At 39.3% G+C, this 17,832-nt stretch overlaps 2 protein-coding genes across 2 annotated transcripts in view; both read right to left on the bottom strand.

The window, feature by feature from the left end:
* LSM7 (LSM7 homolog, U6 small nuclear RNA and mRNA degradation associated) overlaps positions 1–17,832 on the bottom strand; it is a 528,664-nt gene that overhangs the window by 296,055 nt on the left and 214,777 nt on the right. The window lies entirely within an intron of this gene.
* The window catches only part of LOC140097992 (interleukin-12 receptor subunit beta-1-like), a 74,564-nt gene that overhangs the window by 5,242 nt on the left and 51,490 nt on the right, over positions 1–17,832 (bottom strand). The window contains exons 8-13 of the mRNA XM_072126585.1: positions 17,533–17,737; positions 14,974–15,138; positions 13,053–13,142; positions 10,663–10,818; positions 7,822–7,965; positions 890–977 (exon numbers count right to left, since the gene is read on the bottom strand). Of these exons, the coding sequence (XP_071982686.1) occupies positions 890–977; positions 7,822–7,965; positions 10,663–10,818; positions 13,053–13,142; positions 14,974–15,138; positions 17,533–17,737 (848 nt within the window). The remainder of the gene's footprint in view (positions 1–889; positions 978–7,821; positions 7,966–10,662; positions 10,819–13,052; positions 13,143–14,973; positions 15,139–17,532; positions 17,738–17,832) is intronic.

Genomic DNA, 17,832 nt, shown 5'->3' with positions numbered 1-17,832 from the left:
TACCTTCACCTGGTCCAGCTCGGTGTATTCCGGCGCGATCAGATGCATTTCAGCACAGCAACGCCACCTGGTGTTGACGGCGGAGGAACTACCTTCATAAATCCCGACCGGACCCGAATCCAGCGCAGAGAACGCGCCGCTGGATCGCGAATGGGCCGGGTAAGTAAATCTGCCCCTATGTCTTTAAAGGGAACCTGTCACCAGGAGACCCATTTTTAGCACTCCCCCAGTCCCCACAGAGCATAGTACATACGCTGACAAAGTGTTTTTGTATTAAAAATTGGTTTTACAGAAAAAAAGATATGTTATATTGTACCTTTCATTAGCATATGCTGTGTGACTAGGTAGTTGCCAAATGGGAGGGGCTGGAAAGCTGAAAACATCTTTTTTTCTGTAAAACCAATTTTTTTTATACAAAAACACTTTGGCAGCGTATGTACTATGCTCTGTGGGGACTGCGGGAGTGCTAAAAATGGGTCTCCTGTTGACAGGTTCCCTTTAAGATGATACATCCCATGATTTTATTTGCTTTAGCAGCAGACGCTTGGCACTGAACACTAAAGTTGAGCTTAATACCCGCAGGTCTTTTTCTCCATCTGTTTTACCAAGAAATGTATCATTTAAAACATAATTATAATTTTCATTTCCTTTACCCAAATGCATACCTTTACATTTATTCACATTAAATCTCATTTGCCATGTGTCAACCCAGGCCTCCAGTTTCCACAAGTCACTCTCTAGTATAATAGCATCCTTTCCCTATTAATTACTTTACAGAGTTTAGTTTCATCTGCAAATATTGAAACTCTGTATTGAATATTCAATATTGAAACTTATGTGGCACTTTAAAAAGTTTTATTTATGTTCGTATTCTAAAGAAATATCTTACCAAAAAATAAGAAGAAGAAAAGCAGCAAGCAATAAGGCTAAAATAATTCCAATAGTTTTTTCAAGAATCCTCTTATTAGTATTCTCCACTACAAAACAAAAAACATTTGCAATTTATGGGTGATCATCATTGTCGCCATTTACCTACTTAGATATTGAGTATTGCAACTTAAACGGCAAAGCTCATTAAAAATGAGATAATTTAATAACCAAGTTTATCCACTTTCTTCTTTAGGAGTCTGCTGTAAAAAATGGAGCATGCATTATTTTTAACATGTTCGTGAATCACAGATTTCACTAGAAGTCTATGGGTCAAGAAAAAAAAAAAGTACAGCACCTGCATATATGAGAAAAAATATTTTACTCTGAGCGGAGCTCCCAATGGTTCTTTTATGAACGGCCCTTCTCATATGAAGTTCTGTGTCAATAAGCCGCACAAATCCACAGATCCTCCCGATGAAATCAGGCCACTGTTTAAACCATGTCAAATATTTACTGAACGTGGACAACCCCTTTAAATGGTTAACATGCTTAACAAGGGCTGTCATTAGTTTGAAGGGTGTAATTTAACTATGTGGTGCTTCTAATAAATGAGGTGTAGTTTCTAATAAATAGAACTTGTAAAAGGCGTATAAATGTGAATAGGCCTCTAAAATAATTGAATCTAAAATATCCTTTAAAATATGGAAAATTGCTGTTCAATTTCTAAGTCTCCTAACATCCTAATAAAATAAAATGAATAAAGTTACTACAATATAATGCAGACATATGCTTAATGTTAGTCAGTAATCTATTCGGGAGGCAAGACTTACTGTGTGATGGGCAGAACATTTAGAAATCATAAAATTGCTAATTTTTCTAAATTTTCAATATTTTTTTCTATTAATAAATGCAATACTTTCCAACCAAAATATACCACTAAGGTGAAAAACTCCATGTCATGACAAAACAATCTTAACATAACATTGGTAAATTATAATCCCATGTAGTGACACATGGCAGATTTGAAAAATCGAACTGGGTCCTTAAAGGGGTATTCCCATCAGGGCATTTACATTTAATTAAATTCTTTTGCCATTTGTGAACATTTCTTCAATTGGATGTTAATAAAAAAAATGTTCCTGTGTGAAGAAAATTTCCTATAATTTCCTCGGATACGACCACGTCACACTCTGGTAGCAGTGGCCAGACTTTGGCTATTAAGCCCTGCCTGACCACCTGGCTTCAGCGATCATTACCTCAGGACGGCTGTGGGATATGCAGTAACTCCCGGACATTTCATATACAAAAACTTTTTGTTTCTTTGTGCAATCCCTCCAGCAGAGGTGGCCGTATCCGAGGAAGCCATCTTGTTTCTAAGGGACAACATGGCTACATTTCTGAGAAATTATCTTCACACAGGAACATTATTTTTAATAACATCCAATTGAAGAAATGTTTATATATGGCAGATTAATGAAACTGAATGTGAGTGCCCAGGCGAGAATACCCCTTTAAGGTGAAAATGAGCTGTTTTCTTAAGCCCCTGTTTTCTTAATCATGACCCATGTTTTCAGCTTAACAACCAGACTTTATAATCTGACATGTGTCACGATAATTGGTTATAAATTTGGAATGCTCATTCATTCTGAATAAAATGGAAATTTGACAAAAAAAAATCTTAATTCTTTTCAAAGTTTGAACTGTTCTGCTTTCTGGGTAGATATTCAGATCAACCAAATACTTTGATAAGTAACATTTCTGGAATGTCTGCTAAATAATTACATGGCTGTATTTTAGTATTACCTTAGAATTACATTAGCTGTATTTTTCTAGGATGTTCTGAGCCTTAGAACTTTAGGTGCAATTTTTCTCACCTTTTGAGGGACAACTCAGCAACTCAGCAACTCAGCAACTAGAGTACTAGATAATTTAAGCCAAAAATACACATTCACATTGGATGTGAACAAAACCAATATTGGAGAAAATCCCATTTGTTTTTGTATCGAAAACTTTTCAAAGGCATAACTTCTTTATTTTTTCTGTTGATGGAGCTGGCTGAGGGTTTACATTTTGCAAAAAGAGTTGTTCTTTTCAGTGGTATCGTTTTGGGGCATTTAATTTTTTTTATTGTTTTTAGAACATTTTTTGTGAGGGGACTTAATGAAAAATTATATGGGAAGTTTTTCTGTTTCTTTTTACACCGTTCACCATATGGGTGGATGCATGCTCAGTTAGTTTTAGGTGAGTCTTTTCAGTAGGCAGAAATCAATGTTCAGGGAACCGGCTGCCCCGGGGACACACTGGACCTCAAGGCTGCCACAGAAGGGATTGGATCAATCGGTAAGCTGGGAGTACAATCAATGGGGGAATTCCTTACAAGCCGTGGTTGCGTTTGATTGTGGCATCCAGGGACTAAACACCCGGGATCGGAGCTTTGCAGGATGCGATTTCCTGGAGTCTTCTCCTGATGATGGTGCCATAAAAACACTAAACGGCGGTCATTAAGGGGTTCAACTTCAATATTAATTTGGGAAAAACAGCCTCTTTCTTCTAAAAAAAAAATGTCAATACAGCTTAGGTTTATAAAGTTGAAAAAAAAACTGTGAGGCTTCTGAAGTCTTTAGCTATTCAAAACAAAGTATAGATTTTTGGACATATTGAGATCCAAGTTTGACAAAACTTATAAGTGAAAATAACGTACAAACTGTAGAGCCTGGTGGTAATTGTCATTTAAAGGATTGTAAACCAAGCACACACAAGAAGGCACACACACACACAGTATTTCAGTGTGCTTGGTTACAATCCTTAATCCTGGTGGTCAGGGGCGGACTGGGAATTTAAAGTGGCCCTGGAAAAAAATGTTAAAGTGGGCCTGATCATGTGATGTGGGTGGAGCTACTAAACTCCACACAAACTGTTTATAGATGGTCTAAATCAACATGTACAGCGCAGAGAAAGAGACTCATCCTGCTTCCCTTATACAGGAATAAAGCTTCTTTTTTAAAAGAACACAACTTAATACTGACTTATATACCGTATTTTTTGGACTATAAGACGCTTTTTACCCCCCAGATTTAGGCTTCCAAAAAAAGGAAAAATATATTTTACACCAATTAAAATATCCCTGTTGGTCGCACTAAAGCACAGCACACACAGACATACATTTGCACACACAGCTCAGCTACACACACAGAACCAGACACACAGCTCAGCTACACACACAGAACCAGACACACCGCTCAGCTACACACACAGAACCACACACACAGCTCAGCTACACACACAGAACCACACACACAGCCCAGCTAGACACACAGAACCACACACACAGCTCAGCTACACACACAGAACCACACACACAGCTCACCTACACACACAGAACCACACACACAGCTCACCTACACACACAGAACCACACACACAGCTCAGCTCCACACACAGCTCAGCTCCACACACAGCTCAGCTCCACACACACACACAGCTCACCTACACACACAGAACCACACACACAGCTCAGCTACACACACAGAACCACACACACAGCTCAGCTTTACACACAGAACCACACACATAGGACCACACACACAGTTAAGCTACACACGCAGAACCACACACACAGCTCAGCTATACAAACAGAACCACACACACACTTCCCCCATTCCCTCTTCATTCTTCATACCCTGTCCCAGTGCAGCATGGCAGTATCAGACCTGTGGTGATGTAAGAAGCATGTGATCAGTCACATGATTCTGACATCACCGCAGCTCCTGTACCTGTAGGAAGAGAGCAGTATGGAGGCTCCTCTCTGGGAGATCGGTTGCAGCTCTATGTCAGGGCATCACCCAATCTCCCTTACAGCGGTCAGGAGGGTCTGGCAGTGTTGGATCCTCATGACCTTCGGTCTAGAAGACGCAGGGACTTTTTAGCAAGATTTTATCTTGTTAAAAGGTGCTTCTTATAGTCCAAAAACTACGGAATACAAAAAAAACTACTACAATACCTTCTCCCCGTATGTACAAGACTATAACTACTATAATACTGTCCCCTATGTACAAGAATATAACTACTATAATACTGCCCCTTATGTACAAGAATATAACTACTATAATACAGCTCCTATGTATAAGAATTTAACTACTATAATACATAATAATAATATGTATGTAGACAAACAGCCCCCCCAGTTTACAGCCAGCCCCCCTGTATATAGCCAAACAGCCCCCCCCAGTATACATCCAGCCCACCCTGTATATAGCCAGAAAGCCCCCTCCCCCACAGTATATGGCCAGCCAGCCCCCCCCCCCCAGTTTGTACAGGAATATAAGTACTATAATACAGCTCATATGTACAAGAATTTAACTACTATACTGCTGCCACCTATGTACAGGAATATAAATACTATAATACTGCCCCCTATGTACAGGAATATAACTACTATACAACTGCCCCTGTGTACAAGAATATATCTACTATAATACTAGGCCTATCTAAAGGAATATAACTACTATGCCATATATAACACAGCCAGCCCCCCTTCCAGTATATAGCTGCCCCCCCCAGTATACAGCCAACCAGTCCCCCTGAATATTGGCTGTCAGCCCCCCTGTATACAGCCAGACAGCCACCCCAGTATACAGCCAGCCCCCGGTATATAGCCAGAAAGCCCCCTCCCCCCGCAGTATATGGCCAGCCAACCAACCCCCCTGTATTTTGCCAGCCAGCCTCCCTGTATATATACAAACAGCCCCCCCCAGTATACAGCCTGAAAGCCCCCTTCCCCTGCAGTATATGGCCAGCCACCCCCCCGGTTTATAGCCACCCCCTCCCCAGCAAATAGTCAGCTTGCGCTCTCCCCCATTATACAGCCTGCGCCCCCCCCCTCACTGTGTACAGCCAGCCGCCTCCCACCTCCCCTTACTGTTTACAGCCAGCCAGCCCAGCACATTAAATTAATAAACCATGAGCTCACCTTTACGACATTCCCCTGAAGCTCCGATACTTCATCCACTTCATCTGGCAGTGACAGCTCAGCGAGCGCTGGTGGCTCACAGACTGTGATGTCAGTCACTTGCCGACGTCATAGTCCGGCACACACTGAGCTGTCATCGCTGGATAAAGTAGCGGAGCTCCGGGGGAATGTCAGAAAGGTGAGTTCATGGTTTGTTTGTTTTTGCCGACCGGTCCCACCAGCCCTGGACCTGCCCCAGCCTGATTGGACCACTGGGAGTTTTCCTGTCGGGTCCTATGGCCAGTTTGCCCCTGCTGGTGGTAGATTATGTTTAAGCTTGTTTTTCAGTCACAGGATAAGTTCACATGTTAATGCATTAACTATGAACTTCACTTAGTCTTCTAGACTCAAATGTGACACAATCCATCCAACAGCTAATATTTGGCATTAAAATAGGTCATGCAACAAGATGATACAAAATCTAAAACATAAATAGGTAAAAAGAAACACAGTCCCTGATTTCCGTACAAGATAGGGTCTGTAGGTTTGTTGATCTTAAGTTGATTTTGTATGTAAGTCGGAACTGTATGTTTTATAATTCTTCTCCAATGTTTTTATTCAGTACATTTATACAGTTTTAATTTTTTAAAATAATTTTTGGATATTTCATGGATTTGTGGACTTTGTTGGATTTCAATTAGCACCTTTTTAAATGTGGTTTTAAATGTGTTTCTTTAATTTTTAAATTTATGAGATCTGCTAAGATTTTCACACATGGCTTTTCATCTTTGGTAAATAAATACTTGTACGATGGAATCTTTGTGTTGATTATCGAAGATGTACTCTCCGAGTACAGAGCCCCTAGATGAAGCCAAAGTACTCAGCGAAATGCGCATCGGGGCAATATTTAGTCCTTACTTAGTTAGGGATTTAGTGTTTGGGGACAGACATTTGTTATCTAAGTTTGCAGTTCCTCTCAGGAGAGAGGAGTGTTTGATGTTGTCATATCATCCATCACCTCTGCGTCCACACTTAGTTGTGAATTCTGCATGATAAGGTGGCTTACACATGTACATAACCACCCATCTTTACACTATATCCTACACATCAATCTTCCTATGTGGTACTGATTATGTAATTTGAACACAAGGTTGTTAAGTCCTCAGTCAACAAGGGTCATGATATTTATAAATTCAATTGGATTATTGTTTGGTGCAAGTTGCACAATGTCAACGCTGCTGGATAGATATAATAAAAATAATGCATCACAATAGGAAATACAATAATAGATAGAGAGGGTGTAAAATGTTTTATTTTAAGGCCACCTCATGAATATTAAACAATAATTAAAAAATAATAAACAACTAAGTGTGGACTATAAATTTAGTGAGTACTACAATTTTATTGGAGAATTACATTTCTCTGATTTATTATCTTTGAAATAATGAAAGTTATGTTTTATTTACACTCACATTTCACATCGTTTCCTTGAAATTAGTGCTTATAACAGGTGGTGTATACTTTATTTACTATATACTATACAACTATATATATACAGGCGGTCCCCTACTAAAGAACACTCGACTTACATACGACCCCTAGTTACAAACGGACCACTGGATATTGGTAATTTATTGTACTTTAGTCCTAGGCTACAATAATCAGCTGTAACAGTTATCACAGGTGTCTGTAATGAAGATTTATTGTTAATCCTGGTTCTTATGACAACCCAACATTTTTAAAATCTAATTGTTACAGAGACCAAAAAAGTTCTGGCTGGGATTACAATGATAAAATATACAGTTCCGACTTACATACAAATTTAACTTAAGAACAAACCTACAGACCCTATCTTGTATGTAACCCGGGGACTGCCTGTAATATATATATATATATATATATATAATATATATATATTCAAAGAGGGTGCACAAGCAGCTGTAAGAACAAGTGCTTGTAAGAATATCAGAACTGTGCTGGATATTTAACATTGTGTGGGTTACCTGTCCAAGGGCTGGATACAGACTTAAAACTGCTCCTAGTTTTCTCTCCAAAAATGGTAATCCCCTTAACTTCAAAGGTATAATTGAACCCGAGAGGTAATCCTTCCACAAGGTACTGAGTGACGGATGAGTTGGCATATGACACTGAAATCATTACATACAACATGTTAACAAATACAGAGGATGAAAAAAAGGAAAAATAAGACCCCTTTTACACTTTTTCACACAAGTGTTCTGCGCGTGCTTTTGACATGCAGAACTTCTCTCTGACCCATTGTAATCAATGGGCTTTTTCAGACTTGTATTTTTTTTCTCGCTGACATGCACATTTTTTTTAAACGTGCGTTTAAATCTCAGCACGCACTATTTTTGCAAGTCACGCGTGTTAAAAAACGCACCATACAAGTCTATGGAGATGCATCAGAAACACATTGCACTCTGAGAAACATGCAATTGCAATGCATTTTTCACGCATCAATTGCCATAGAAAAGATAGAGCTCAGTCCTGAGTCCTTTTCACGTGCGTTATCTGCGCATGAAAAACGCATTGAAATGGCATTGAAAACGCATGTGAAAAACCAAGACACTGAACAAACTCAGACTGAAAACTGATTGCACTCTGATACAAAATGTCAGTTTTTCACTGACCAAACCCTGATCGCTCCCTGATCAAACTCTGATGTGATCTGCAACGCAAGTGTGGAAGGGGCCTAATAAATACGCTGATGTGGGACAGGGTAAAATTGTTCAGAACTTTCCTCTAGGATCTAATACAGCTTTAAATGTAAGACTGAAATTATTTGGTTGTCGCATACACAAATTTTACTTGCAACTATATAGCTTATGATTAGTTTTATATATTCTTGTCATACTCTTTTGCTCCTAAAAATCAAACTGCCTGTATCCTTCCAACAGCATGACCACAACAGATTTAAGCATCCCAAGTTTCTTTTCCACATGCCCAAAGTTTGTGCGTACTGGCCAACTAGGATTGGTACAGTCGCAGTTTACTTTTTCTGAAACTATACACACAAGTGTTTGATTGGGTTATGGTCAGGTACTTGTGGGGGCTAACCCAGTTACTTTACGTGATAGTTGTTGAACCATTTCTTTGCTAATCTTTACCTATGTTTTGAGTTGTTGTCCTGCTGGAACACTATCTCACTCTTTTAATACCCATTTAGTACCCAAATATATGAAGTAACTTATCTGTAGGATACTCACATAGCTCAGCATGGAAATCACCTTTTACCCTGATCAAGTATCCAGGCTGTGAAACAATCCCATGCATCAAGCTTCCTCAACCAAAGTTCCAATTCACAGTTCCATCAATTACTTTATCTGTTTGCGTCCTGTTTCCTTTAGTATTCCAGATCTATTCACACCTACTAGAGTTTCATCTCAACGCTCCAAATCACCCATTTCCACTCTTCTAGTGTCTACTTTTCACACTTTCTTGCAAAATTGAGTTGATGCTTATTACTTTATGACAATATTGAAGTCGTGACAGCTTCATCTTTTTGTGGGCCACCATTACATTGTTATCCTTTTAGCACTTCGGTTTATTTAATTGTTATTTTATGGCATCTGCTAAAGCATTAATGGAAATATTTCATTGCAGCCAATTGGTAAGATCAAAAAAGTAAATTTTTTTTATTGTTAATGTACACACTGCACCCCATCTTGGCAGGAATGAAAACAGAAATGTCAATATTTTTGTTAGGAGGACATATAGGAGTCAAAGACCAAAATATAAAGTGCATTGTGCAAAATAATTCATAACAATTCATATATACTGACCAGGTTGCTTTGTGAACAGGAAATATGGCGGTGGTTTAGTGGTCCGTCGCCATATTTCCTGTTCACAATGCAACCTGGTCAGTATATATGGTATACATAGTTTCTTGGTAGCAGTCCTTGTTTCTTATGTAATTTCCTGGACAGTATTTATCTTTGTAGCCCAGATGTTGGTTCAACTTGTGAGCCTTTTAGGCTGTGAAATTGTTTATTTGGGACTATTTCAACACCACAAAAGTCACAGAAGTGAGACTTAACAAGCAATGCATCACATGTATCACAAAGCGGCGAAACATAAGATACATTACAATGATTAAGTAGGCCAACTTCAGGAAACTTGAAAAAGTGGCTGCCAAAAATCTATGATACATACCCCATAGGGCAGTGGTGGCGAACCTATGGCACGGGTGCCAGAGGTGGCACTCGGAGCCCTCTGTGTGGGCACCTAGGCCATCACCCCAGAATGAAGTTCACCAGACAGGACTCAAAGAATCTTCCTGGAGAATCTTCCTACAATGATAGACGACTTTGCCCTCCTCCTTTCAACTGTGTTGGTGTCCTTAGGAGGCTGAACGATTGAAAGTTGTCAAAGAACAAGGAGAAATACATTACTGCTTAAATTGCTGCGCTGGCACTTTGTAATAAATAAGTGGCTTTTAGTTGAAGTTTGGGCACTGAGGCTCTAAAAGGTTCGCCATCACTGCCATAGGGTAATTAAAATTGTAATATTGTATTGTAATTCTTTAACCCTTTCATGCTTAATTTTATCAACTGTATTATTCCCACTATTAACATTATTTCCATGCTCCTTGTTTTAGCCATATATGGATTACTATGTGAGGTATAATTGGCTTCCTTATATTATGTGAGCGTATGGGTTTATTAATTTACTAACCCTATGTGCTGCAAATCAAAAGTATACTTTCATAGGTTGTATATGCTCTATGTGAAGTGAACCAGCAGAACAATGCAATGCATTATAATGTAATAATAACTAATATAGCATATTTCAAAAGTTAATAGACAGAAAATAAATTGTATTACACTTTGAGACATTGGTTGCATGGTCTTCTCTGGTAATAACCCAGTTTTGTAAAATCTCCTGACATTCATAGAGATCAAATGCATCCCATTTCAGGAGAATTGAGTCGACAGTAACATTGATCACTGTGAGATTTCTTGGTCCTATGCTTGATGAAGCTGAAAGAGTCACACAGACATCATGTGCTATTAAAACTACTGATATGAAAATAAACCAATATCATAAGTATAATTAAGCTTAAAGATAACAGAGAAATAATTATGACACATAGAAAACTATAACGCTATAATTGTTATAAGAAACTACGTATAGACGCTCAACAGAAGGTTCCTCATAGGGTTACATAAACGGAAGGCAACCCTCCAACATGTTTCTGTTAACCCTTTCGTGACCGAGGGTCATTGGTACCTGAATTTTTGCAGTTCTGTAATGTTCTTTTTTTTACTTACCATAGTTTATTTTCATGATATGTGAGACTTTAACTTCATAGGATTTATTTTTATTAATAACATTTTTTTTAGTACACAAATTACTAAAAATATGAAAAAATACTGCTAATGGTGAGATACATATTATCTCACTTATTGATATTGACACATCCATTTGAAATTTTCATGTATGTGGGGATTTCTGAATCTCCTACAATTGCTTTTGGAGGGCATATTGAGATCTTGTAGTTGATTGCATCTCGGCCATTCAGTTTTTTTTAATTCAGACCTTAATGCCATAGGCCTTGTCAGATTTTTATTTACATCATTCAAAAAACGTTGTTACTCTTGTCTTTTCATTAGGCCCTTTAGGAGGTTTGAACCCTAGGGGTCTAATTACCCATATTAGATTGAAGTATATTGGCCCAGATCTATTAAAGTGGCTGCGTCATCTGACATTGCACCATAATGAACTTGCAAACTGCTTGCACATGTATGTAAGAAGTATCTGTGGCAATTTTTTGTCGCAGCTGCACTGTGTCTAACAAGCGAGAAAAAAAATGTGCACCAAAGGGGTGTGTTAGTCCTTAGTTGGAGTTTGCGACACATTTAATACAGCAACTCTACAGAATTGTGTCACACGCTACATGTTGAGGGTGCACATAAAAAAAAAGATGGTGACCACTTCCAAAGCAGTGCAGGGGGCGCCAGATAACTGAAGACCAAGCGCCGGTATTCTATAATCTGACACATCCTGCACAGTTGTGAGGCAAACTGCACTACTTTTGATTAATCAGGGTCCTTGGTCCTGATTTATTAAAGTGTTTGCAACAGTTTTCTCTCTGACTTTACACTAGAAAGAAGGTGCGCCAGTTTTGTGTCGTGACTGCACAGTGTCTGACAAGGCAGAAATAATGTGCACGAAAAGGACATGCTAGTGCTTAGTCGGATCGGCACCACAATTCTGTCCAACGTGTGCCACATTTCTCGAGCATGAACAATGTGCACCAAAAAAAATTGGTGCATTCTGCTGGAGCAATGCAGGGGGCAAAGGATTCATGAAGACCATGTGACACATTTCATGAATGTGCACACTCCAAAGGCAAAGTGCACATAGTGCAGTCTGCACTCTTTTGATAAATGTGGGCAGTTTGCCTGTGAAGTGTGCAGGGTTCACCAGATTTATGAATTGTGGCTCACGGTCTTCATGAATCTTGTGCTCCTATAGAGTGCACCAATTTTTTTTGTTGTACCTTTAACATAGGGCTTGTGACAATTCTGTCGGACACTGCATTATAAATGTGGTGTATGTCTGACTGTGCACCGGAAAGCCCCTTTCAGTACAGAAATTTGTTGAAATGGGAATAGTGCAGCTGGGACATCTTAAATACATGTGCAAGCAGTTTGCACTTAAAAAGAATGTGTGCAGTCCGACCGAAAACTGGCACAGGGACTTGGCAACCTGCCTGGGCATTAATGGCAGCAAGTTAGCTGCCACAAACTCACTGCAAGCTGCAATCTACAGCAACAACATTGTGGATAGGAATTAATTTCTTTATGTCAATAAAAAACACAACTCAACAAAAACAAAAACTCAAATGCAAACTTCAAATTTTAGACCCTCAGAATCTCAATTATTGTTCCAGATTTTAACCTTTGCAATTCAACCAGAAACCTAGTAGCAAGCACCAGCAGCTTGCATAGAAACGAGCTGCAGAAATTTAGCAGTGTACATCTTCAACATGAAGTCCAAGCCCTATGGATAGGTTGCAGGCAAATAACATGGAACTAGGCTGCTAGTAGAGAATGTGCACTTTCTCTTAATAATATATATACATATATAGCATTTCATGTTTTAACATGTACTATATGTACATCATGATGGTTTAGCATAGTAGCTTTTAAGAATTTATAAAGGGCAATTCAAAACCAGAAATTAAGAAGAAAATCTGATTATTTCTTACGCTTCAAGTAGTATGTTGTGCCCAAAGTAATCTGGCTCTTGCTTATCTTGTGAATATCAATTCTGTAGCATTTCATTGGTAGAAAATTATCTGGATAAAAGCAAACAACATTTGTTAAATCGCCACCTACCAGAAAATAAAATAATAATCATCATCATAATAACAACAACAATAAATAAAATCATAGATGTTACTTATGGGAAACCTCTTAAACTATAAATAACAATATCTGGGGAATTTCCCTAACCATGCAGAGCTTGGACTGCCAGGAAGAAAGTTGATAGAAGGCTACATTCACATGATGTATGCCCGCCGTACCGTACTATGGTGCATACATCGTCGCTGCGGAGAGGAGCTGGGGATGAGCGCAGCTCACCCTCACACCTCTCCATAGGAATATACAGCGCACGGCGCCGTATTCGGTCGAAAGATAGGACATGTCCTATCTTTCTACGGGCTACAAAGCAGTAAGGTGCACCACATGTGCTGCACCATATTGCTCCCGTACAGGGCCTTGAGACCATAGAAGTGTACAGGGGACGTATATATGCGCTATATACGTTTGTGTGAAAGTAGCCTAAGCAGCATATTTTATCTCCAATGAGAATTTCCTCATCCTCATGCTTATGCTGATGGTAGGCTGGGCTTCGGTGATCCAGGAAGTTGTGAATTAGGGCATTCTGACTCCTCCTAGTAGCAACAGTTATAAAATAAAATGCCCTTACACAGGATTGCTGCACTCCTTTATTGATTTGTTAACACATTTCTTACATTCACTGTGTATAATATGGAGTATTTGGTTGCAGCCATCTTATATAAAACTTTCTTGGAATGGTGCATCTGTGTGAAACCTCTAAATTCCTTCCTTAATTTATTGTATGCTATAAAGATGTTATAGGATCGTATTAACATGGAAGTTGTATAAAAGATTATCTACCACTGGTATATGACACTTTTAGGATATACTATATGTACTAGGCAGCATGTGACACAAATTAGTGGGCGTTCCGGAGCTCATTCTGACCGTTTGCCAGATTTATCAAGCAAAGTCAGACATAAGTGTGTCGTATGCTCTATGTTAGAGGTTCTCCACAAAAAAGTTGGTAAACTCTGTTGGGCCAGTGGAGGGAAGCAGTTTGCCTGTCTATAGTCCAGAGGGCGCCAGACTCATGATTTGTGGGGAACATTCTTAATGAAGCTGTCACCCACTGCACAGCTCCAAGAGCACCAGTTTTAGTTTATTGCACCTTTCTGTCGAACTTTGCCTGTTAAAGAGAACCTACCACCACGAATCTACCTATAAAGGTAGATCGGGTGGTAGGTGGATGTAAGGGACGTGAGGAGAGCTCTTTTTAGAGCTAATCCTCACGTCCCCGCTAACTTTTGGGAAACTTTATTGACCGAATATGTAAATTTAGTTATGCGGCTACTGGGGCGTGGAGTAGCCGGCACGAGGCTACACAGCGCGGCTACTCCACGCCCCAGTAGCCACATTACTCCTCCTACCCTGTCTGCGCGCCCTCGTCCGATATGACCAGAGTCCCAGCTCCGAGGCCGAAGCTACTGCGCATGCCGCACACAACAGGGTAGGAGGAGTAGTGTGGCTACTCCACGCCCCAGTAGCCGCATAACTAAATTTACATATTCGGTCAATAAAGTTTCCCAAAAGTTACCGGGGACGTGAGGATTAGCTCTAAAAAGAGCTCTCCTCACGTCCCTTACATCCACCTACCACCCGATCTACCTTTATAGGTAGATTCGTGGTGGTAGGTTCCCTTTAAGTCTGGCCCATGGTCCGACTGAGCAATAGACCAAACCAATGAGTGGACCAGGAATAAAATATATTTTATTGCCAGGTACAACAAGTTTAATTTGGTCTATTTTCTACCTTTGTTATACAATATCATTGTGAAGGTCTTACCTGTCAGTATGGTTACATTATTGTTTCCTACAAGCTCTGTATAGATCTCTCCTTTTGTTTCTCTTGTTTTCCATACAATGCAGTATGATGATTTTCCTGCCTTCTCCCCTTTCCATTTTATTGTTAGATTATTTCCAGATAAAGTTACATTTTGAAAAGGTATTGCTGAAAATTTGAAATATGAAGAGTTATTGATGAAAGATTCTGAATTCTACAGAACAAACATGTTTACACAGGAAATTAATTAAATGTAAAATGTTAGGGTGCCTTACCATTTGATTAAGTTGCAATAGCAGATTTATACATCTGGCACCCAATTCAATGGCCTGGCAGCCCACAGATCATGGGACTCACACTGACATTGTCACAACACCAACACAGCTTATACAGTGCAGTGACTAGTAAACTTGTAGCTCTACTCGTTTAGTTGTTTAGTTTTGTATCCTATGCAGAATCGGTTCCTTGGCAATATGACGTAGGATCTGCAGTTGTAGGCTGTAGGTAACTACTAGGGGCAATCGGGCCTCCTGTTGAGTCTATTGAGGTGTTGTGTCCTTTTGGATCATCTTTTAGACTTTATTCTATATATTTTTATATTTTAAATTTATTTTATAGATTTGGTATTATTAATTAATGGTCTTCTACATTATACTACAATAAGTTAAAGAGGACCTTTCACCACCTCAAATATATCAGACTCGATATACCAAAGGGGCTTTTGTACTGATTCAGGGGCACTTTAATCTTGCTCCTAGCCCTCACTGTTACTGAGATATGAGCCCTGGTCTCTCACTATTCAATGTCCAAGATCGTCAGAGAGGAGGAGCTTCAGCACGGTGGTGAGGGCGTGTGTGAGTATGCTAAACTTCCGACACCATCCAATCAGCGGCGGACAGTGTTAGAGAAGAGCTTCCCTTATGCACTGTGGTCTCCTTATGCCACTGCTAGCGGACCACTCTTCCTTCTGCATGCTCCCGCCATCATTGCTCTGCACTGTGACACAGTCAACCGCCTGTGCTCGGCACATAGATCACAGCGTGATATTGCAAGATTGCGCTGTGTTCTATATGCAGAGCAAAGTAGCTGGCAGATGGTCTGCTAGCAGTAGCATAGTGAGGGTTCTTACCTAATACTCGTAATGTTGTTCCACCGCCCGGTAAGAACTGGCAGCCCTATTCTAGGGGCCCTGGTATACTAGACTTACATCCCAGCGGCCATCTTTATGCTGTGCACACCTGTGCAGACTTTGGACAGCTCTTATAGGGTTCATTCCCTTTGGCGACCAGCTCACTACACTCCATATACATATATATTAGCTCCACTTAGCCCGCTGCTAAACCACCCTTTTTTGTCTCTGTGTTCCATCACCCAATATTGTGTTATACCATGTGGACACCCTCAACGGTGAGGCCACAATTTTTTCTCCATGGTTTTTAAACTGCACTATGTATTGTAGCATTAATAAAAGTTTTTGACATTTTAAAACTAAACTATTTGTGTATTGTATTAGTGCCTTCTTTCCCTTCTCTCTTGAAGGGTAAATTTGGATTCCATTTGAGTAATTTGTTTGGCACTACCAAGGTGCGGTATTATTAGGTAGGGGGCCTAATTATGTTAGCAAGACAGGACACATACGCTATGTGTATTTGACCTCCAAGGCCTCCCTTACACCTGATCCTACTCATCAGATTGCAGTCCTGGACATTGAATAGTCAGAAACTGGGGCTCATATCTTGGGAACGGTGGGGGCTAGGAGCAAAATTCTAAGTGCTCTTGAATCAGTACATGAGCCCCTACATGTTTGATATATTTGGGGTAGTGAAAGGTCCTTTTTAAAATAAGCCACTAATTGTTATAAAGGGGATCTAGAATTTTATTATTTGTAATTGTAAATAAATAAACCAAAAAACTATTTTACTAAGTTGTGGTTGTGAATTGTACATTTTCAATTTTATGTGCTAATTGTAGCATCCACAATACATAGGAGTACAGAACAGTGAGTGTGCCACTTTTGTTTCTTCCAATTTCATAATATGAGAGCAATGTTCTCCACGTGTGGGTGAGTGGTGGCCCAGTGCATGCGCCATAGGGCTATTAGTTACAATTTACTCTAATGTACTTTGTTACCAAAGCTGTTTGCATAGTACAACACTAAGATATGGCGGTGCATTGAAGATGGATACTTTTTTCACATTACACTAAATCAAATGACCAGTCGAGCTGAGAATGACAAGATTGCCCCTCTTGGCATTTAATACCAATATATACCGGACAGTGGGCAGAGCTACTGAACTGAAGTCTCTAAAATATCCTTTGGTGGCACCTATAATAATAATAGCAAATGTGTAAATATGTCTTACAATGTTGCAGTGAATTATTTTGTTCAAACAAATGCAAATACCTCCTTGTAACCTCCACCTCCATGTCTTACACAGTTTATTGCAGTTATTCATCATTATTTGGTCTTTCATCTAACAAACAAAACTACAGCAGATATATATGACAAAGATAAAAATACTATGTAGAATTTTTTGATATCGAAAAGTATGATCAACATACCTGCCCAATCTTCTTCGATGACTGTAGACCATGGAGAAGCATACTGAACCTGATTAGAAGCTATGACAGTGACATTATAAGCTGCTCTAGATATGTTTGCTTGAAACCAGTTATATTCACTTAAATGGCTTGTCGTTACATTGCAGCAATGTAGAAAGGAAACATTTATATGGTAATTCATATTGCCTTCTTCTTTAGTATATGGCTGTTAAGAGAGGATTTATGAAATAATGTTTATCATTAATTAATTAATTAATTTTTTTTTAAGTATTTTTTTTTATTTATTTTAACAAGACAATA

This window comes from Engystomops pustulosus, chromosome 1 (genome assembly GCF_040894005.1).
Source record: "Engystomops pustulosus chromosome 1, aEngPut4.maternal, whole genome shotgun sequence".
Lineage (NCBI taxonomy): Eukaryota > Metazoa > Chordata > Amphibia > Anura > Leptodactylidae > Engystomops > Engystomops pustulosus.
The sequence above is the reverse complement of the archived record's forward strand: the minus strand, read 5'-3'. Positions and strand labels throughout refer to the sequence as shown.